Source organism: Bos javanicus, chromosome 13, assembly GCF_032452875.1.
Source record: "Bos javanicus breed banteng chromosome 13, ARS-OSU_banteng_1.0, whole genome shotgun sequence".
NCBI lineage: Eukaryota > Metazoa > Chordata > Mammalia > Artiodactyla > Bovidae > Bos > Bos javanicus.
In genome coordinates this window covers 48,002,620-48,024,751 of record NC_083880.1, presented here as the reverse complement: position 1 = coordinate 48,024,751, position 22,132 = coordinate 48,002,620, and the positions used below count along the sequence as shown (strand labels likewise).

The 22,132-nt window shown below is 41.1% G+C and overlaps 1 protein-coding gene across 5 annotated transcripts in view; it reads right to left on the bottom strand.

The window, feature by feature from the left end:
- SHLD1 (shieldin complex subunit 1) overlaps positions 1-22,132 on the bottom strand; it is a 116,771-nt gene that overhangs the window by 49,731 nt on the left and 44,908 nt on the right. The window contains exon 3 of one of the 5 annotated variants that reach the window (XM_061436609.1): positions 13,698-13,778. The exons of the other annotated variants lie outside the window; for them this stretch is intronic. Coding sequence (XP_061292593.1) covers positions 13,732-13,778 — 47 coding nt within the window. The 3' untranslated portion in view covers positions 13,698-13,731. The remainder of the gene's footprint in view (positions 1-13,697; positions 13,779-22,132) is intronic. 5 annotated transcript variants of the gene reach the window in all.

Genomic DNA, 22,132 nt, shown 5'->3' with positions numbered 1-22,132 from the left:
GTTTTTCAGCCATGTCAGCAAGGATGTGGGAACACAGTCACTCTCAGACATTTCTGATACCGTTGTTTGGAGTGTTAGCAGCACTTATGTAACAAATTTGGAAAGGCGCGTGCCTTTTGATGCAGTAATTCTACCTTCTAGGCACAGAATGAAAAAAAGCTGCATGCAAAATTATACATAGAGCGTGACTTTTATTTGGTTAAAAAGAAAAAAAGCTATAAGTAAATCACAAAAATGGTAACAATGATTAAGGATTATCTCCAGGTTTTAAAAAGAAGAGGGGTTTCTTCTCAGTATTGCTTTTTAAAAAATACATGAAATACTCAAGCAAGCAGGAAACATACAAAAACAAAAATAGCAAACCTTCATGTACCCAGGAACCAGAGTTAAGTGATGTGAACAGTTATAAGAAAGTAAGTCATTAGATGTGCTTGAAGACCATCCCAACTTCTTCCCACCCTTTTCATCCTAGAGTTTGTTCTAAGCATTCTTCTCTAAGTTTGTCTGTATTTTACAATGTTAACTTATTACCCTTATAACAAGAACAACCCTTCTGAAAAGCAGCATTGAATGGAAACAGAGAGAATGATGAAGCAAATGTGGTAAGAATATTCTCAGTGGGAAAATATGGATGGAGGGTATAATTTTTTTGAAAAGCAAATAAGCACATCATTTGCACACTTCTCAGAATGTCTGGGGGACTCTGGTGATTCCCTCTGACTATCTGTTACTGGAGAAACCAGGGTACTGTCACGTACCTCCACTTGCATGCCATAAGACTGGCTACTTATAAGTCTCTGAGTGGAAATAAAATGCCACTTAGAAACCAGTAGCTTTCACATTTGAATGCCCAGTAACTCTTCAGTGGTCAATACCTGCTGAAGCAGCAGTTGCAACGTGACTGAACTCAAAGGAAGGCAGGTGCTGATAAATTTTTCTTCTAGCCCAACCACTTTGTAATTTAAGGAATTTAAATTCTAGAGCAAGCATGTGACTTGGTCAATACCAGACCTGGATCTCATAAGGAGGAGACTAAAGGAAGGGCTTTACCAGCAGCCTAACACTGGATCCTTCTTTCCCTTTGTGGAAAATGAGGGCTAAAAGGCACCATGGCTTTGATGTGTTCCCAGGATGTTCCACTGACTACAGGTTCCCTCCTCAGATTCCCCAGACCTGGAGCCTGATCAGTGTCCCCTTCAGTGGACAGACAAGAGGGGGTTTTTCCCTTGTACTGGGTCCCTGGTCTTGCCCAGGTTGAGATTGTTCATCCAATCCCAAGTCTGTGAGTGATCAATCCGTGCCTCTCAAGTGTCAGCTCTTTCGCCTGATGGATGATAGGAAACTACAGAATTGGCCTCAAGGCTGGGATTTAGGGACACACACATGCACATTCACAACCTCTCAGATCTGGATTTTCACTCTGTGTCTCTCAAGAAGATGAGCAACAGAAGCAGTATATATCAACTCACCTGGCCCAACATGATGGACTTTTAAATGAAATTTTGCCTGATCAACAGCCGACATGGTAGCCAAGCCTCCAAGATGACCCCTAAAGGTCTCCATCTCCTGGAGTTCATGAAATTCTGGAATAGCCTCCTGCCACGCTGTTGCAGGGTAGGCTTGTGCAACACATAGAATATGGTAGAAGTGACAGTCTGTTGCTTACAAGATTAGATTATGAAAGGTACTATGGCTTCTGTTTTGAGCACACTCCACCTCTCTCTCTCTCTCAACTCACTTGGGGAGAAGCCACCTGCCATGTCTTGAGGACACTCAGCAGCCCTGTGGAAGGGCCTGGAGAACAGAAAACTCCAGCCAGGAGTCACATGAGTGAATCTTCTTGGAAGCAGATCCTCTAGCGCCAGTCAAGGCTTGACTGCAACCTCATGAGACCCCTTAAGCCAGAAACCCCTAGCTAAGCCACTCCCAGATTTTTGACCCCCAGAAACTGTGAGATAATGAATGTTTGTTGTTTTAAGCTGTGGAATATTGGGGGTAATTTTTTATCACTCCCAAACTGAGTGATAACTCAGGTAACTGAGGTAACTGAACTCACTCTCCCTCAATACTCAGTATGCTACAATGAAGTTTTTACCAAGCTATGTTTTAGAGTTTAAAAAAATGTTGGTCACATGCAGACACAGAGAAACGACTTGGGGACAGAACGGTGGGGACAGAGTTGGGGGTATAAATTGAGAGAGTAGCGCTGACATATACACTACCATACGTAAAGTAGATAACCAGTGGGAATCTTCTATATTACACAGGGAGCTCAGGTCAGTGCTGTGTGATGGCCTAGAGGGATGGGATGCGGGAAAAATGAAAGCAAGCCACAAGAGGGCAAGGATATATGCATACTTATAGCTGATTCATGTTGCTGTACAGTAGAAACTAACATGACATTGTAAAGCAATTAAAATTTTAAAAAATATATTGGTCACAGACTTCCACATAATTTTAAAGCCCTTTATTTAACTTATCTATAACTGATGGACCCATAATTTCTTATTTTCTCGGTTGACTACACTCTGATGGTAAAAGATGATCCAAAGGATTACAAATTGCTGCCATACCCAAGCAAACTGTGCCTTTCAAAGTAGGATGGGGAAACACTATTTTATGAGGCTTTCAGGGTGCTGCCTCCCAGCAGGCTCTCCCTGAGCAGGCTGCAGAAATCTTCTGTGTGGCTCTCAGACAGCTTGATTTGGGACAATATATCAGGCTCTTAGGGATGGCCTGGCTGGCTTTGTCATCCCCAGTCTCTTTCTTCAGAACACTGTAAATCAAAGGCCCTGGCTAAAGCTTATACATCAAACTCGGAGATGAAAAGAAGACAAGACCAAAGGAGACATACATAAAACCTTCCCTGTGAGACAGCATAGCAGAAGGCTAAGAGATCATTTAACATCAGCCTAAAGTAACATGTTCCCATCTTTATTTTATGAACTTTACTTGCACTTCCACAACTGTTCCTTTTTAAACCTACCTGTGACAAACAATTCTGAGTTTACTGGTAAAAATATGATGGTGGGAAAATGTCTTCTAATCTGGACGTTTCAGAAATGGATTCCATGGGTTTTCTATCACTAAAGGGTAAATTCCAAGACAGGAAAGACTGTTTCTAGCTCACAATTCCTCCCTAGGAGCTAGCACAGAGCTTGTTCAATGAATAGTTGGTGAATAAATATACTGAATTTACTTTCCATCTCTGAAGGTCTATAGTCAAAAGGTATCAGCTGAGTGCCTATGGACAGCATGGTGCCCTTGCATTGCTCCTTAGCCGTGAGGGCCACGAAAGTTAACAAGGCCTAGACCTGAAACTGAAAAAGACTATCAGGCCCCCATGTGTGTCCACTGGAATCCAGTAGCTCTTTAGGCATAAAAACAAATGTGTGACTTTCTTAGCAAATTAACTGCTGTTTTAAATATTCTATAGAGTTCTGATGGTGCCTAAAATCAATAAACATTCATCAATAAATATCCTTGCAGTCCAAGGGATGCAAGGTGAAGACAAAGCAGTTACAAAGGTGAGCATTACAGTGAAAAACCGAAGTTTGAGATTGAAAATAATGGATAACGGTAAGTATACAGATGATTTTTGTCCTTCTAATGTTCTGTATTTTCAAAGTCTCCTACAATTAGCATGTGTTGGTTTTAAAAATAAGAAGAAAATAAATGGTATTCCTGCAGGGGCAGAATCAGGTGAAAGGGGAAAAAATACTAGGAAAGTCAACAAAAATGAGTCAGGGAAAGGTACCCTCTGCTGGTGAACCATAATGATGACTAGCACGAACTTCAGAGTCTGCTGTGCCCTGTTCAAATCTCAGCATTGCTGCAATATTGTTATGGGCAGGTAATTTTGCCTTTGAGCCTCAGTTTCCTCATCTATAATATAGGAGTAATAGTGTCTTCTTTAGGTAGAGAATGAAGATTAAATGAGATAATATGTTGAAGCATCTCAGGTCAGCAGCTATTATTTCTATATTGTTACGGGTGACAGTGAGTGACATCTTACACAACTCTTGGGGTTACTATAGCAGCCCCAACTTTCTCTTCTGATACACAGATATAGAGCTCTTCCTACCCCATTCTTCTACCACTTTCTTTTTTTATTCTGTTTTCTCTTCTCTCCACTGCTTTTGTCTCTGCCAACTGGAACCAGTAATACTCACTGGTGTGCCACTACCAACACTCACTGGTATGCTTAGGTCCACAGGCGGGATCTAGTCTAGTAAGTCAGGGCAAGGTCATATGATCCAGGGTCCCTGCCATCCTACCAATTCAGTATGTGATCTCAAGCTTCTTAATCACTCTTGGCAACTCTGTATCATCTAACCTATAAAGTGGGGACAAGATCTCTGCCTTTACTTAATATGGAAAAATAGTAGAGAAAAAAATCTAAATAACCTCTCACAAAACTTCATGGCAAATAGATGGGGAAAAAGTGGAAACAGTGACAGACTTTATTTTCTTAGGCTCTGAAATCACGGCAGGCAGTAACTGAAGCCATGAAACTAAAAGACTCTTGCTCCTTCGAAGAAAAGCTAGACAAACCTAGACAGCATACTAAAATGCAGAGACATCACTTTGCTGACAAAGGTCCGTATAGTCAAAGCTATGGTTTTTCCAGTAGTCATGTACAGATGTGAGAGTTGGATATAAAAACGGCTGAGCGCCAAAGAACTGATGCTCTCAAATTGGTGCTGGAGAAGACTCCTGCGAGTCCCTTGGACTGCAAGGATATCAAACCAGTCAATCCAAAAGAAAATCATCCCTGAATATTCACTGGAAGGACAGATGCTGAAGCTGAAGCTTCAATACTTTGGCCACCTTATGCAAAGAGCCAACTCACTGGAAAAGACCCTGATTCTGGGAATGATTGAGGGCAGGAGGAGAAGGGGACAACAGAGGATGCAATGGTTGGATGGCATCATTGACTCAATGGACATGAGTTTGAGTCAACTCTAGGAGATAGTGAAGGATGGGGTTGCAAAGAGTCAGACAAGACTGAGCAACTGAACAAAAAAACCTCTGGCAATGATACACTATCTGGTACCAGACTTGCCCTTCTGCTGTAAATAACCAGAAAATAGGACAAAATGTATGGAACAACTCTTTTCAAATACTGGACACAAGTGGTATAGGATCCCTGAGAAAAGGAAAACAAAACAAGATGTGCTAGGACTGCCTCAGTTTCCTACCTGGAGGCATTTTCTGGATCACAGTGCAGGAGTGGGATCTAAGCAGAGCCCACTAAGGAGACAGATACGAGTATAAAGTACTTGGAATTTGTGAAGCTAAGTCCTAGAGAGGAGGGAGCTACACAGGGAAAGAGCTCCAGAGACTGGAACAGGTATTCTTTTTGCATCTTTTACTGAACACATGATCTTGATTCATTTTGAAGGCAAACCATTTGACATCACAGTAATTCACAATTTTTGTCCCAACCACTAATGCTGAAGAAGCTGAAGAGTCAAATAGTTCTATGAAGACCTATAAGACCTTGTAGAACTAACAAACAAACAAAAGATGTTCTTTTCATCATAGGGGACTGGAATGCAAAAGTAGGAAGTCAAGAGATACCTGGAGTAACAGGCAAGTTTGGCCTTGGAGTACAAAATGAGGCAGGGCAAAGGATAACAGAGTTTTGTCAAGAGAATACACTGGTCATAGCAAAAACCCACTTCCAACAACACAAGAGACGATGCTACACATGGACATCACAGGGTCAATACTGAAATTCGATTGATTATATTCTTTGTACCCAAAGATGGAGAAGTTCTATACAGTCAGAAAAACAAGACTGGGAGCTGACTGTGGCTCAGATCATGAACTCCTTATTGAAAAATTCAGGCTTATGTTAAAAAAGGAGGGAAAATCACTAGGCTATTCAGGTAAGACCTAATTCGAATCCCTTATATTTATATATTGGAGTTGATGAATAGATTCAAGGGATTAGATCTGGCAGACAAGAGTGCTTGAAGAACGATGGACAGAGGTTTATAACACTGTACAGGAGGCAGTGACCAAAACCATCCCAAGAAAAAGAAATGCAAAAAGGCCAAGTGGTTGTCTGAGGAGGCCTTAAAAATAGCTGAGAAAAGAAGAGAAGCAAAAGGCGGAGGAGAAAGGGAAAGGTATACCCAACTGAATGCAGAGTTCCAGAGAATAGCAAGGAGAGATAAGAAGGCCTCTTTAAATGAACAATGCAAAGAAATAGAGGAAAACAATAGAATGGAAAAGACTAGAGATCTCTTCAAGAAAATCAGAGATACCAAGGGAACATTTCATGCAAAGATGGGCATGATGAAGGACAGAAATGGTATGGACCTAACAGAAGCAGAAGATATTAAGAAGAGGTGACAAAAATGCACAGAAGAACTATGCAAAAAAGATCTTAATGACCTGGATAACCAGAATGGTGTGATCACTCACCTAGAGCCAGACATCCTGGAGTGTGAAGTCAAGTGGGCCTTAGGAAACATCAGGAGGTGATGGAATTCCAGTTGAGCTATTTCAAATCCTAAAAGAGGATGCTGTGTAAGTGCTGTACTCAATATGTCAGCAAATTTGGAAAACTCAGCAGTGGCCACAGAACTGGAAAAGGGCAGTTTTCATTCCAATCCTAAAGAAGGGCAATGCCAAAGAATGTTCAAACTACCATACAATTGCATTCATTTCACATGCTAGCAAAGTAACGCTCAAAATCCTTCAAGCTAGGCTTCAAAAGTATGTGAACCAAGACCTTCCAGATGTACAAGCTGGATTTAGAAAAGGCAGAGGAACCAGAGATCAAATTGCCAACATCCATTGGCTCATAGAAAAAGCAAGGGAATTCCAGAAAAACATCTACTTCTGCTTTATGACTACATTAAAGCCTTTGACTGTGTGGATCACAACAAACTGTGGAAAATTCTTAGAGATGGGAATACCAGATCACCTTATCTGCCTCCTGAGAAATCTGTATGCAGGTCAAGAAGCAACAGTTAGAACTGGACATGGAACACTGGACTGGTTCAAAATTGGGAAAGGAGTATGTCAAGGCTGTATTTTGCACCCTGTTTATTTAACTTATATGCAGAGTACATCATGAGAAATTCTGGGCTGGGGTGAATCTTTAGCTAGAATCAAGATTGCTGGGAGAAATATCAACAGTCTCAGATATTCAGATGATATCACTCTAATGGCAGAAAGTTAAGAGAAACTAAAGAGTCTCTTGATGAAGGTGAAAGAGGAGAGTGAAAAAGTTGGCTTAAAACTCAACATTCAAAAAACTAAGATCACGGCATCCAGTCCCATCTGTTCATGACAAATATATAGGGAAAAAGTGGAAACAAGGGCATATTTTATTTTCTTGGGCTTCAAAATTACTGTGGACAGTAACTACAGCCATGAAATTAAAAGACATTTGCTCTTTGGGAGAAAAGGTATGACAATCCTAAATGAAAGTGAAAATGAAGTTGCTCAGTTGTATCTGACTCTTTGCAACGCCATGGATTGTAGCCTACCAGGCTCCTCCATCCATGGCATTTTTCAGGCAAGAATACTGGAGTGGGCTGACATTTCCTTTTCCAGAGGATCTTCCCAACCCAAGGATTGAACCTGGGTCTGCTGCATTGCAGGCAGACGCTTTACTGTCTGAGTCACCAGGGAAGCCCTTATGATAATCCTAAACACTGTATTAAAAAGCAGAGACAACACTTTGCCGACAAAGGTCTATATAGTCAAAGATACAGTTTTTTCAGTAGTCATGTATAGAGGTGAGAGTTGGACCATAATGAAAGCTGAGCACCGAAGAATTGATACTTTTGAATTGTGGTGCTCAAGAAGACTCTCAAGAGTCCTTTGGACAGCAAAAGATCAATCCAGTCAATCCTAAAGGAAATCAACCCTGAATATTCATTGGAAAGATTGATACTGAAGCTGAAGCTCCAATAGTTTGCCCACCTGATATGAAGAGCCGACTCATTGGGAAAGACCCTGATTCTGGGAAAGATTGAGGGCAGGAGGGGAAGGGGCATCAGAGGATGAGATTGTTGGATGGCATCACCAACTCAATGGACAGGAGTTTGAGCAAACTCCGGGAGACAGTGAAGAACACGGGAGCCTGGTGTGCTGCTGTCCATGGCATCACAAAGAGTCAGACAAGACTGAGCAGCTGAACAACAATAACTGAGCACTAAGTTGTGCACATTTATGGTGAAACTCCATAGAGCCAGGCAAAGCCAGGGAAGTTGAGCTGAACAAGTCCAAAACCTTGCACAGGGCTGGAAGACTGCCATGTTCTGGCAGCCATAAGGAAGAAAACTTGCTGACCTTTCAGTAGTGATCCAGTAAGGCCACATCTTGGTAATAAGCTAAACTAAGGACTGAGTAAAGGCTACACCAGAATCTCCCTAACGAACCTAAAAACAAGCCTGAAAAACAGCAAGCTGATGAGCAAGTAACTTAACTGTCTGCCAAAATGAACTTCAATACTTTTTAAAGACTGCAAAAAAAAAAAAAAATGATGTCAACTACATAATATCATGAAGTCCAAGCAGCTAGTAGAACTTAACTAGACTTGAGAAGTAGAAAAATGTAACCTATATCCAGAAGAAAAATCAATCAGTAGAACTAGATCTTGAAAGGACAGAGATGATGGAATGAGCAGACAAGAACTTGAAATAGCTATTATAAATATCCTCAAGGTTTTAAAGGAAAACATGAACACTGTGAGTAAAGAAATAGGAAGATCTGTGATAGTTTTGCTTCTTCATATATATAATTTTATTTATTTTTGGCTGTACTGGGTCTTCACTGCTGCACGGGCTTTTCTTTAGTTGGCATGAGTGGCGACTATTCTCTACTTGTGGGGTGAGGGCTTCTCACTGTGGCAGCTTCTCTGGTGGAGCATGGACTCTAAGGCATGCGGGCTTCAGTAGTTTTGGTTCCCAGGTTCTAAGTGCAGGCTCAGTAGTTGTGGCACACAGACTCAGTTGCTCCGCAGCATGTGAGATCCTTCCCAGATCAGGGATTGAACCTGTCTCCTGCACTGGCAGGCGAATTCCTTACCACAGAGCCACAAAGGAATCCCCGTGATAGTTTTATATACTGTCAAGCATTTCAGTCACAATATTGGATTTTGAATATGATATCATAGAAAAAGTATGAACCAGGAACCAAATCAGAAGAATAAGTTCCAGATCCACTTCTACCATTATCTTGCTATGGCACTCAGGCCCTGACTTGCATTTTCTGGAGTCTGAGATCCTCATCTGTGAACTGAAGATGTGGACCTAAGTAATATCAGTTGCTCAATTTTTCTGATTTTAAAGTCGCACTGCCTCCTGTTTACCCATAGGGAATGGATCCCTGAAGCACAAAAATTCATTCATCCAGCACTTCGCTTGAAACCAATACTTAGGGAATTCCAAGGCAGACCAGTGGTTAGGACTCCATACTTTCACTGCCAAGGGTGCAGCTTCAGTCCCTGGCTGAGACTCCATAAGCTGCATAGCTCAGCCAAAATATATGCGTTGTTGTTGTCCAAGAGCCCAGTTCAGTCTGACTCTGCAACCCCATGGACTGCAATACGCCAGGCCTCCCTGCCCCTCACCATCTCCTGAAGTTTGCCCAAGTTCATGTCCATTGAACTGGTGATGCTATCCAGCCATCTTATCCTCTGACACCATCTTCTCCTTCTGCTCTCAATCTTTCCCAGCATCAGGAATTTTTCCAATGAGTCAAAAATATATATATCAACCATTATCAGTCAGGTTGTGTGTGACAAATCTAGGCAGAGAACTTTTCTGTTTCTAAAGAGGAATCCTCAGTGGTTCTGCCCAGAAAATCCTTATTTAAAACCAAAAATTGTGATTCAAGGAAAATGTATCTTTTTGGTGCTATAATAAAGTCACTTAAGAATTTTTTTTTAAATGTAATTAGAGGGCAGAAATTTCTTTTAAAATACTAATACTTCTATCTGTAGCCAATTCCATGTTCAGACAGTAAAGCGTCTGCCTACAATGCCAGAGACCCAGGTTTGATCACTGGGTCCGGAAGATCCTCTGGAGAAGGAAATGGCAAACCACTCCAGTACTCTTGCCTGGAAAATCCCTTGGATGGAGGAGCGTAGTAGGCTATACAGTCCATGGGGTTGCAAAGAGTCGGACACGACAGAGTGACTTCACTTTCTTTCTTTCTTTCCATGACCCAAAACCCATGAGCTTCAAATTCTACTAGTTGTGCCATTTTGTTGTTGTTGTTCAGCTGCCAAGTCATGTCCGACTCTTTAAGACCACATGGACTGCAGCACACCAGGCTTCCCTGTCCCTCACCATCTCCTGGAGTTTGCCCAAGTTCATGTCCATTGAATGGGTGATGCCATCCAACCATCTTATCCTCTCTTGCCCTGTTCTCCTTCTGCCTTCAGTCTTTCCCAGCATCAGGGTCTTTTCTAATGTGCCAGCTGTTTGCATCAGGTGGCCAAAGTATTGGAGCTTCAGCTTCAGCATCAGTCCTTCCAAAGAGTATTCAGGGTTGATTTCCCTTAAGATTAACTGCTTTGATCTATTAGCTTTCCAAGGGACTCTCAAGAGTTTTCTCCAGCACCACAGTTTTAAAGCATTAATTCTTCAGCACTCAGCCTTCTTTATGATCCACCTCTCACATCCGTACATGACTATCGGCTAGCTCATAGTCTTGACTATATGGACCTTGGCTGGCAGTGATGTCTTTGCTTTTCAACACACTGTCTAGGTTTGTCATAGTTTTCCTGCCAAGAAGCAATCGTATTCTAATTTCATGGCTGCAGTCACCATCCACAGTGATTTCAGAGCCCAAGAAGAGGAAATCTGTCACTGCTTCCACCTTTTCCCCTTCTGTTTGCCATGAAGTGATGGGACTGGATGCCATGATCTTAGTTTTAATACTGAGTTTTAAGTGGGCTTTTTCACTCTCCCCCTTCACCCTCATCAAAGGGTTCTTTACTTCCTCTTCACTTTGTGCCATTAGAATAGTATCTGTATATCTGAAGTTGTTGGTATCTCTCCCGGCAATCTTGATTCTAGCTTGTAACTCATCCAACCCAGCATTTCGAATGATGTGTTCTGCATGTAAGTTAAATAAACAGAGTGACAATAAACACCTCTGTTGTACTCCTTTCTCAATCCGTTGTTCCATACAGGATTCTAACTGTTGCTCCCTGATCTGTATGCAAGTTTCTCAGGAGACAGGTAAGATGGTCTGATATTCCCATCTTCTTAAAGAATTTGTTATGCCATTACTTTTATATAAAAACAAATTACCAAGTACAGAGAAAGAAGTGCCATAAAGTGAGCAATGCCACTTATGGCGTGCCATAAAATAAGATAATGCTGAGAAGGAATTTTCAATGGTTGTAAGGAGGTTTATCAAGGGTCTGTCTTCTAGAGCAGAGATTAGCAAATTTTTCCTGTAAAAAGCCATAAGGCTGTACAAAAAGAGGCCTTGGGTCAGATTTGGCCTATAGGCCATAGTCTGCTAACCCTGGCTCTACAGTCTTATTTAGACATCATTGGTCTCTACCTCAGACTTTACTGAATTAGAATCTACATTTTAAAACAGACTGATGACTGATATGGACATTACATTTAGAGAAGAACTGCGCTAAAGGCAGTGGTTTTTAAGTTTAGCTGCATATTGGAATTACCTGAGGAGGTTTTAAAAACTCCTGATTGCCCAGGCTGCCCTCTGTACCAATTAAATCAAAGCTTCTGGCAGTGGGTCCCGAGCATCAGTAATATCATTAAAGCTCCTTCCCAGGTGATACTAATCATTCTCAGCCAATGCTGAGAATCAAGGCTGAAGAGGCTCACTTAGTACAATCAAATCAACCACCAAGCTCATCTGCTAGCAGACAAAGCAGCCCAATACCCCACTAGGCCTGCTCCCTGTCAGAGATGAATGTATTTCAGAACTACAGAAATTCCCAAGGGGCATGAATGGTAACAAACAACCTTAGATCAAACTCGATGTCTCCTCCAATCCTCTGGTGGTGTGTAATTGGAAAGAATAATCTTGGAAGCGCAGAACTTATTTAAAAGGATGTTACCAATTGCAGCCTCAAAAGCTGAACATTTAGCTAAAAGCAGAAAATTCAATAATCTTTCATGACTTTGGAATTATGTTAAGGAATTCATTCTATAGGGCTGTGTTCAGAAGCATTTAAAATTCAGGAACATTTACCAGGAAATAAACAGGTATTCCTAAATAAACCACCTTTGAGTGCTCAGTACTTTTCTTTGAGCTTCTTGGGTCCCACAGATGAGACTTACTTTTCCCAATATTAATAAATAACACCTTTAAAGATGCTTCCTGGATTGATACCCAAGCTGCCATGGATGAGAAGCAGTAATAGGTATTCTAAAAAAAGCTGGTTCAATTCTTGGTATAAAGTCCAAAACAACCATCAGTCCTTTTTATTTGCTTCTTTTTGCTTTGTACTTTGAGGAGATAGTGCTATAAATATATGACTATTTCTCTAATTGCTATTATCTGATATTTGCATTTTCTCCTCTTTCAAAGAAAAGTATAAAATAGACTCTTTATCACAGAATTAACTTTATAAGCAAAAAAAAATAAAGCATTAACTTACTTCACTAATACTAAAATTCTTCCAGCCACTACACACGTCACATATCAGAGGCCTTTTCTAGCTGTGGTGTTTAAAATGCACCCCAACGCAGCAAGCCTTTTCTTCATAGCATCAATTGATAGAGTACTTATTTCTTTGTTTTATTGTGTATCTATCCCTTCTGTACCCCCTCCAACCAGGACCCTAGTGCCAGAATAAAAGCTCCTGGAAGGCTGGGTTTTTATTTTGCTCCCTGTGCATGCCCAGTGCCAAGCGCGGGGCCTGACACATAGCAGACACTCAATAAACATTCCTTGACTGGATGAATGAACACCACCTACTGCATTTTAAAGAATCCGGTCATCAGGGGTGCGAGTAAACAACCCAATACAATATGGAGAAAACAGAAAAGAATGCAGCAGGTTGGTGAGGTATTAACACCTAGTAAGAAAGATACACATTAGAAAAGTTACTTCTCACTAACCTAATGATTTGCTCTATAAAGCAGAGAGACAAACAGTTTAACTGAACTTGAATCTTGGTATAATCTACTACAAATATGATTCACAAACTTTACAGAAATGTCTCCACCAGAGAAAATTTAATTGACAGAAAAGAATAGCCAGCTACCCATTCACTTGTTCAAAGATGTTATAATTTTTTAAAATGGTAGGAAGGACTCAAATTTTATGCATTGTAACCTCTAAGATATAGTTAGTAATAGTATTTATCACCATTTTCCAGTTGCCTATCATGTATAAGGGGACAGTAGGCAGTGCTTTACGCACTGTATACATCAAACAGTCCTGAGCAGTTGCCTATAAACTCATGCTGAGCCGTGATGAAATTCTCACCAGTTCATGGCTAAGTGAGAAAAATAGTGACTGGAGAAGATGGATCTTTATTTTGGGATTATTCTCTCACTTGGGATATTAAAATATCCTTTTTTTCACAAAATGATGGGAAGTTTGTGGCGTGACTGATATATGCTGTTTTTAAGATCTTTCCTTGGCAAAATAAAGGGATGGCCCAATCTCTGTTGGGCTTCAAAAAAGGAGAAAAAAGGAGGAGGAGGAGGAGAGAGGAAGAGAAAGCAAACTACCCAAACACTGCCAAATGTCCACTGGGGGCAAAAATCACCTCTGGTTGAGAATCACTGGTGTGGAGTGAAAACTTGAGTTATCTAAACAAAAGAGAGAAGATGGGCGCATTGTTATGAGACACAGAATCATAGTAGAAGAAAATCTGTCCTGGCCTGGAGCTGGAGCTGCCAAGGGTCACTCTTGGTGGCCGAGTGGCAGTCCATTCAGGAGCAAGCTGGACTGTGGCACTGGGGACCCACCTCATGCGAGGTACACAGCTTTTTGAACATGGGCACTGCTAATCAGACAGACAGTGGGGCTTTGCCCACAAAAGGAAAAAGGGATTTAAGTGTGAACTCAGATTGTTCTGAGTTTATCTGCATGAATCTAATTCTAAGGAATCTGTTTAAGGACAGCATATCTGTTAATGATATCAAGATTTACTTTAAACAGTAGTTAGTATTCATTTCATGGAATTAAAATGGGTTGCCCATTTTTGTACAAACATGTTCATTCAGCTCCTTTCTCCTATTTACTCATACATCTAGTTCTTTACTGAGTTTTTAAAAAGCTGTCACTTTAATCACTTATGAACACAGTCTTAGAAAGAAAAATCCACCCCAACATTTCTCACTTCCTTTTACGAGAAATTCTTTCATAGTTCCACCTCTGGAAGAACATTCTAATGATGTATGTGCCACAGCTCTGTATCTGCCACTATGGAAACTCACTAAAAAATGTTACTCCCTTAAATTCCTTCATGGCATATTAATTTGATGTTTTAAAACAAATATTTTACCATGAAATAACTCCCATAAAATAGTAAGATCAATCTAACTAAACTGGCTTCTCTAGCCCTTCCACCATCTGTAAATGTGTTTCTTATACTTTCTTAAAGGGATCATTTTTTGGTCATTGTATGTGTGTTAGACTCTCAGTCATGTCTGACTCGTTTTGTGACCCCATGGACTGTAGCCCGACAGGATCCTCCATCCATGCAATTCTCCAGGCAAGAATACTGGAGTGGGTTCCCATTTCCTTTTCGAGGGATCTTTCCCAACCCAGGATGGAACCTGGCTTCATTATAAATATTCTCCACTAATATCTACTAAATCACTAATATTTAAAATAAAGAGTGGAGTCTTCCCTGTTGGTACAGTGGACAGAAACCCTCCGGCCAATGCAGGGGACACAGGTTCGATCTGTGATCTGAGAAGATTACACATGCCAAGTAGCAATGGAACCCATGTACCACAACCACGGAGTCTGCACTCTAGAGCCTGCAAGCTGCAAATCCTGAGCCTACGTGCTGTAACTACTGAAGCCTGCATGCCCTAGAGCCTGTGCTCCTCAAGAGAAACAACCTCAGTGAGAAGCCTGTGGACCTCAATGAAGAGAAAGCCCTCCTGCAGCAATGAAGACCTACTACTACTACTACTAAGTCACTTCAGTCGTGTTCGACTCTGTGCGACCCCATACACGGCAACCCACCAGGCTCCCCCGTCCCTGGGATTCTCCAGGCAAGAACACTGGAGTGGGTTGCCATTTCCTTCTCCAATGCAGGAAAGTGAAAAGTGAAAGTGAAGCCGCTCAGTCGTGTCTGACTCTTAGCGACCCCATGGACTGCAGCCCACCAGGCTCCTCCATCCATGGGATTTTCCAGGCAAGAGTACTGGAGTGGGGTGCCATTGCCTTCTCCGAATGAAGACCTAGTGCAACCAAAAAGTAAAATAGATAAATAATTTTTAAAAATACTAAAATAAAGCATGAGACCTCCCTGATGGCCCAGTGGTTAGGACTTTACCTTCCAATGCAGAAGGTGCAGTTTGATCCTGGGTTAGAGAGCTAAGCATACCTCATGACCAAAAAACAAACAATTTTTTTACAAGCAGTGTTGTAAAAAATTTAATAAAGACTTTAAAAAATGGTCCATATCAAAAAAATCTAAATAAATTAATTAATTAAATAAACTGCTATAGTTTTCAAGATATGATCCAACTAATAGGACTATTCACCCATCAAATACATTGGGTAAGATATGTATGAGGAAACCCATAACAAAACTGTGAGAGTTAAAAAGTGGAGACAACCTAAACACCCAACAACAGACATCACATTATGTAAATTATGGTCCAACCCCACAATGGAACACTATGCAGCCACCAAATATATGAGATCTATATGTATTAACATGGGAAGTGCTTTAATATAGCATTAAGTGAAAAGACTAAGATACAAATTGGTATATATAGTAAAATTCTATTTGCATTTCTAAAAAAATAGATCTATGAGCTGTTTGTGTATGTGTAATACATGTGGTGTATGTGTATTGTGAATACATATGTATAACTATATGTATGTTTAAGTTTATAATTGCAGAGAAAATGTCTAAAAGAGACATAAAAGTTATTTACAATCATCTCTAGGGAGGAATATGGAAGAGACACAAGACTTTTCCTTTCATACCCTTCTGTGCTATTTATTTTAATAACTTTGTAAAAAGGATGACTAAACCTCCATCACTAGTATCATAACTATCATACATATTCCAAAGTGGGAACCTTCCTCCAAAGATGAAGGAGTAAGTCTACAAGAAAGACACACTTTGGATTTTCTCTATAGCTCATTGTCTGAAATCCCTAATGGCTTCGAGGGAGCACAAATCCTGAAGCCTGACAAAGGAAGGCCATATGTCTAAAAAAGGAAGTCTCCCGGGCACCACTTTTTCAACAGTGTTCAAATAATTTTAGGATATCTGGCTTGCCAAATTGGGAACATTCCACAGAAGTAGGACTCTAAATTATGAAACTGCTTTGAATAATGAAGTATCCTATATATTATTTTCAGAAATACTTTCAGAAGTTGGAAGTTACACTATACTTCTGGATTTTAATTTTTCTAAACCAAAGTGATATCATTGTTCCAACTCTAAATCACAATTCAAGCACAATCAAATGTGGCCAAGACCTGCCCTTGACCCAGAGTAGGAAAGGAATACAAAGCAAAGGCTGACCAAAAAGAACACAGCCCTGTGGCGCTCTAGCTGAGAGCAGGGCATGCTGGCCTGGCACGTGGCTGCTAGCCAGCTGATTTCTAAGCCAGTGTGCTCATGCACACAATGAGGAGTCAAGGTGGAAAATTACAGGTGATGGTTACAGAACCCCCACTTGCTCTCAGGTACTAAAAACAAGTCTTGCAGTGAAGGATGCAATGTGTGGCATTCCAGTGGAGAGGACAGAGGGCTGGCAACCATCACTGCCACTCTGCACCCTCTCCCACCCTCAGGTTACTCAGTTTGGATTCCCTGGATGCACAGAAACAAAAACAGGGACACCAATAAGGAATGCTGGTGGCTTAACTGATGAGCACAGCACAGGCAGACAGGATGGCTAGCTGCTGCTGCTGCTAAGCCACTTCAGTCGTGTCCGACTCTGTGCGACCCCATAGATGGCAGCCCACCAGGCTCCCCCGTCCCTGGGATTCTCCAGGCAAGAACACTGGAGTGGGTTGCCATTTCCTTCTCCAATGTATGAAAGTGAAAAGTGAAAGTGAAGTCGCTCAGTCGTGTCCGACTCTTCGCGACCCCATGGACTGCAGCCTACCAGGCTCCTCCATCCATGGGATTCTCCAGGCAAAAGTACTGGAGTGGGTTGCCATTGCCTTCTCTGGGATGGCTAGCTAGGAAAGTCAATTCTACCATCACACTGAAGAGACACGGTGATGCTCAGTCTCTCCATCCATGGCCAGAGGCAGACACCAGTGACCTCAACAGCTCCAGGGACAATACCATAAGCCTCTGTTCCATTTCCATCAAAATTACCGTTTGATTTCTTTTAGCCCTAAACCCAATGCCTTCAGAACTTGGGAAATAGTTTATCAAAACTCAGTCCTGACTGGTAAGAGTGGAAATGGACACCAGAATTTATGGCAGATAATCTATTTTCTTACAGTAATATAGGAAAATCATCAATGCTCTTAACCATCACAAGATATGGGATATATGGTTAAGAAAAAAAGACAAGCAAATATCATTTCAATATGGAGGAAGAATGTGTAATCCATAACTCTATACATTGAGCCTGATGCTTAAACAAGAGTTAAGTGTGGGGTGGGGCTGCCATTTGTGACACTTATTGAGTCTCAACCCCACTGGTTAGGTATTATTATCTGCATAGAACAGATGAAAAACTGAGGCTCAGAAGTTCTTAACATGCCTAAGGACACCCAGTAAAAAGTGATAAAGCCCTTTAAACCCCAACAGCTGTCCTTTCTTCCCATTCAACAGAGAAAAGGAGGTTGCCAGGCCCAGCTGTCACTCCTACCATAGGAGGCTCATCTCTGTCTGATCACAAATTTAGCAGAGAGCTCAAGCATTTATATTCCTACTTTGTTGTCTGCCCCAAACTACCTTTTTCACTATCTTAAGAAATTGAAAAATGTTCCACTTGCAGAAGGGTCAAATTTCTTTATTTCAAGAAACTAAAAGGGGGATGGGGCATTGATTGAGGGACAGTGAGCGAGGGAAACACACCCATGTTACTGCAGCTTTGTGACTGTTAGGCCAAGAGCTGGGGACAAGGTATAGCTTTCCTAAGTCTGGCAAAACAATACTATCTTCTGCAAGGGAAAGGGGGCATTTGGAGTTAGTGTTATAAGATTTTTGTTTTTCCCTCAGCTGATCACTGTGGAACACTGCCCAGGTTCCTGCTGCCTGGACTTCACAAGAATTCCTGGGCTGAGCAAAGACCTTATTCACCACCAACACATAACTCTTTTTAGTAAATAAACTCCCAAAGAGTCAATATATGGCATCTCTTCAGGTGTCTGGTGCTTTTACCCCAACTGCCTTCAAACACTTCAAGTTTCCCAAGTCAACAGGAAACATCTCATACAAAATTGAACAAGATCCTGCTTCTAAACATAAATTCCTGTTAGATGCACCAGCACATGTATTCATGTATCCATGCCAGTAGCAAAATGTCAAGTGCACCGGTCTACAGGGTTAGGGGACAGGCACCTTCACCCAGGCCAATGTCTGCGGTGGAACTCCTGTAAGGCCATCATGAAAATGTCCTGTACCGTCTCTGCCAGACCAGCTCCAAGATAGCAGAAGATTATACAGGACGTGGCAGATCCTAAACATACAAAGCTAGCCAGCAGGGACCTTAAAGTCATGTTAAAAAAAAACACGAGAAACTGAGTGGAAGATAGATTATTCTTTCTGGGAACTATATTAATGTTTTGCATCAATTTTAATGATCAAATCATAGGGACAGGTAGCTTTTGCTTTTGATTGAGGAGGCAGGAGATAGGCTCCCATATCCGCCTCAAACAGCAAGCCCACTACCACCTCTTCTTGTCATCATTGTTTTATTCCTTTAAATGTTACATTCAAGGCCTAGGTTCCTAGTGGGGATTCCCCCAGAACCACATATTACACTTGAGGTCCCCCTCTTCCTCCACTGGGAGGAAAGTTTTTATATGTGTATATATATATGTACACTTACTGTGTGTGTGTGTGTGTGTGTGTGTGTGTGTACATCTATATATTCTTTTTCAGATTCTTTTCCATAGTAGGTTATTACAAGACATTTGATATAGTTCCCTGTGCTGTACAGTAGCTTCTTGTTGTTTATCAATTTTATACATAGCAGTTTGTATATGTTAACCCCAGATTCCTAATTTATCTCCCCCCTCACCTTTGCTATTCCCTTTGGTAACCGTAAGTTTGTTTTCCATGTCTGTGAGTCTACTTTCTTTGTAAATGAGTTCATTTGTTATCATTTTTTAGATTCTACATTTAAGTGATATCATATAATATTTATCTTTATCTGACTTACTTAACTCTAGATAAGCTCGAGGTCCATCCACCTATTTGCAAATGGCATTATTTCATTCTTTTTAATGGCTGAGTAATATTCCTGTGTGTGTGTGTGTGTGTGTGTGTGTGTGTGTGTGTACACACACCACATCTTTGTAAATCTTTCAGATTCTTGAAGGCATCTTCAATCAAACAAGGTGAAGAATAAGTGTCTTCAAGCCTCTCTGGTCTTTAAGAATGTTGTGTTGACATGAAAAGATGCTCAACATCACTCATTATCAGAGAAATGCAAATCAAAACCACTATGAGATACCATTTCATGCCAGTCAGAATGGCTGCGATCCAAAAGTCTACAAGCAATAAATGCTGGAGAGGGTGTGGAGAAAAGGGAACCCTCTTACACTGTTGGTGGAAATGCAAACTAGTACAGCCACTATGGAGAACAGTGTGGAGATTCCTTGAAAAACTGGAAATAGAACTGCCTTATGATCCAGCAATCCCACTGCTGGGCATACACACTGAGGAAACCAGAATTGAAAGAGACACGTGTACCCCAATGTTCATCGCAGCACTGTTTATAATAGCCAGGACATGGAAGCAACCTAGATGCCCATCAGCAGATGAATGGATAAGAAAGCTGTGGTACATATACACAATGGAGTATTACTCAGCCATTAAAAAGAATACATTTGCATCAATTCTAATGAGGTGGATGAAACTGGAGCCTATTATACAGAGTGAAGTAAGCCAGAAAGAAAAACACCAATACAGTATACTAACGCATATATATGGAATTTAGAAAGATGGTAACAATAACCCTGTATACGAGACAGCAAAAGAGACACTGATGTATAGAACAGTCTTTTGGACTCTGTGGGAGAGGGAGAGGGTGGGATGATTTGGGAGAATGGCATTGAAATACATATAATATATATGGAACGAGTCGCCAGTCCAGGTTCGATGCTCGATACTGGATGCTTGGGGCTGGTGCACTGGGACGACCCAGAGGGATGGGTATGGGGAGGGAGAAGGGAGGAGGGTTCATGATGGGGAACACATGTATACCTGTGGCGGATTCATTTCAATATTTGGCAAAACCAATACAATATTGTAAAGTTTAAAAATAAAATAAAATTAAAAAAGAATGTTGTGTTGAAATTCAGCCCCTCTTGAGTAACAAGTGTTGTGGGCTTATTGAGCACATGCTGAGGATACTTATGGGCTTTTTGAGTGTATGCTGAGAATGAGAATAAGCCCAGTAAAGTGAGAAGAGAAGGCCAGGGCTGGTGATCAAGCCAGATGGGATTCAAAGCAAAATGTCACCCATTTCCCCTTATCCTGGCCCTGGCTGTGGAGTGTGACAGAGAACGTGATGGTGTAAGCACTGGAGGAAACCCTGAGAAGCGCTGCTGCTTGAGGGAGTCACTTGGGCAGTATTGTGTATGTGGTCATTGACGACCACACACAAAGGTGGTCTGGAGTGTTGGTTAAATAACTTAGCTGGGCCTCAGTTTTCTCAGCTTTAAAATGGAGATGAGGTTTTCCCTGGCAGTCCAGAGGTTAGGACTCTGTGGTTCTACTGCAGGGGCACAGGTTCAATCCCTGTTTGGGGAACTAAGATCCCACATGCCAGCTGGCCAAAAAAGACAAATCTCTAAAATGGGGATGAAAACAGTATCTCTCCCCTTGCTTACTGAAGGATTACCTGAGACAGGGCCAAGAAAACAATAAATGTCAGCTATTGTGATGACTACTTGTAGGTGACTTTATACTCCCTTTGTAATCTTTTTTTTTTTTTTTTTTTGGTGTGACCTTTCCAGTGAGCACTTCCTGAGGGTGAGAGATGTACTATAATGGCTATGTTAATTCTTTAAGAACTTCTAGCTACATGTCTCAAAAGTACATTCTTAACTCTGTTACTTAACTATTTCAGAAGTTCTATCTTCAAAGAACCAAAGCAAGTTTATCTCTTCCATGTTTTTCTAATATTTTATTTTCTGTAGATATCACATGAAGTGTACGATGATTTGAATATTTCTAAGTTCAACAGACAAAATGACAAAGTGATTTTCTAACCTCTGCCACTGATAACACTTACTGGCTAAAAATGTCTCATATGTATGATGCTTTGAACTTCTTTCAGTGCTTTCATAAGTACTCTTTATTTAATTTATGTGATTCTTTACTTATTTATACCCCTACTTTTCCCCATCAAGTTCTGAAGGTGGCTTTAAGGACTCACAAAATCACAAGATAGAATAAAATAAAGACAGAGCCAAGAAAGAAAACAAAGAAGAAAGAAGACCATAATCCCTGGGAGTTGGGAAGAAAAAGGTACTGTTCCAGCTTCTCAGAAAAGGAAACCAGACATTTGAAACTTTTGGGGTTAAAAGCGAGAAATATCTGCCACTAAAGCAGTCCTAAAAATGATAACCTCGGACTCTGGAGTACTGGGAAATTAATTCAAAACAAAACAAACTAATGTCAGAGACCACCATCCAGGTGTGTGAAACTCTGGGGAGAGTCCTGGGAGTTAGATGTGGATGGAGCTTGGAAGGGAGGTAGTGTAGACAGCCATGATGATAGTCGGTAATAACAAAGTGCTGGGCACCATTCTAAGACCTTTCTAACCAT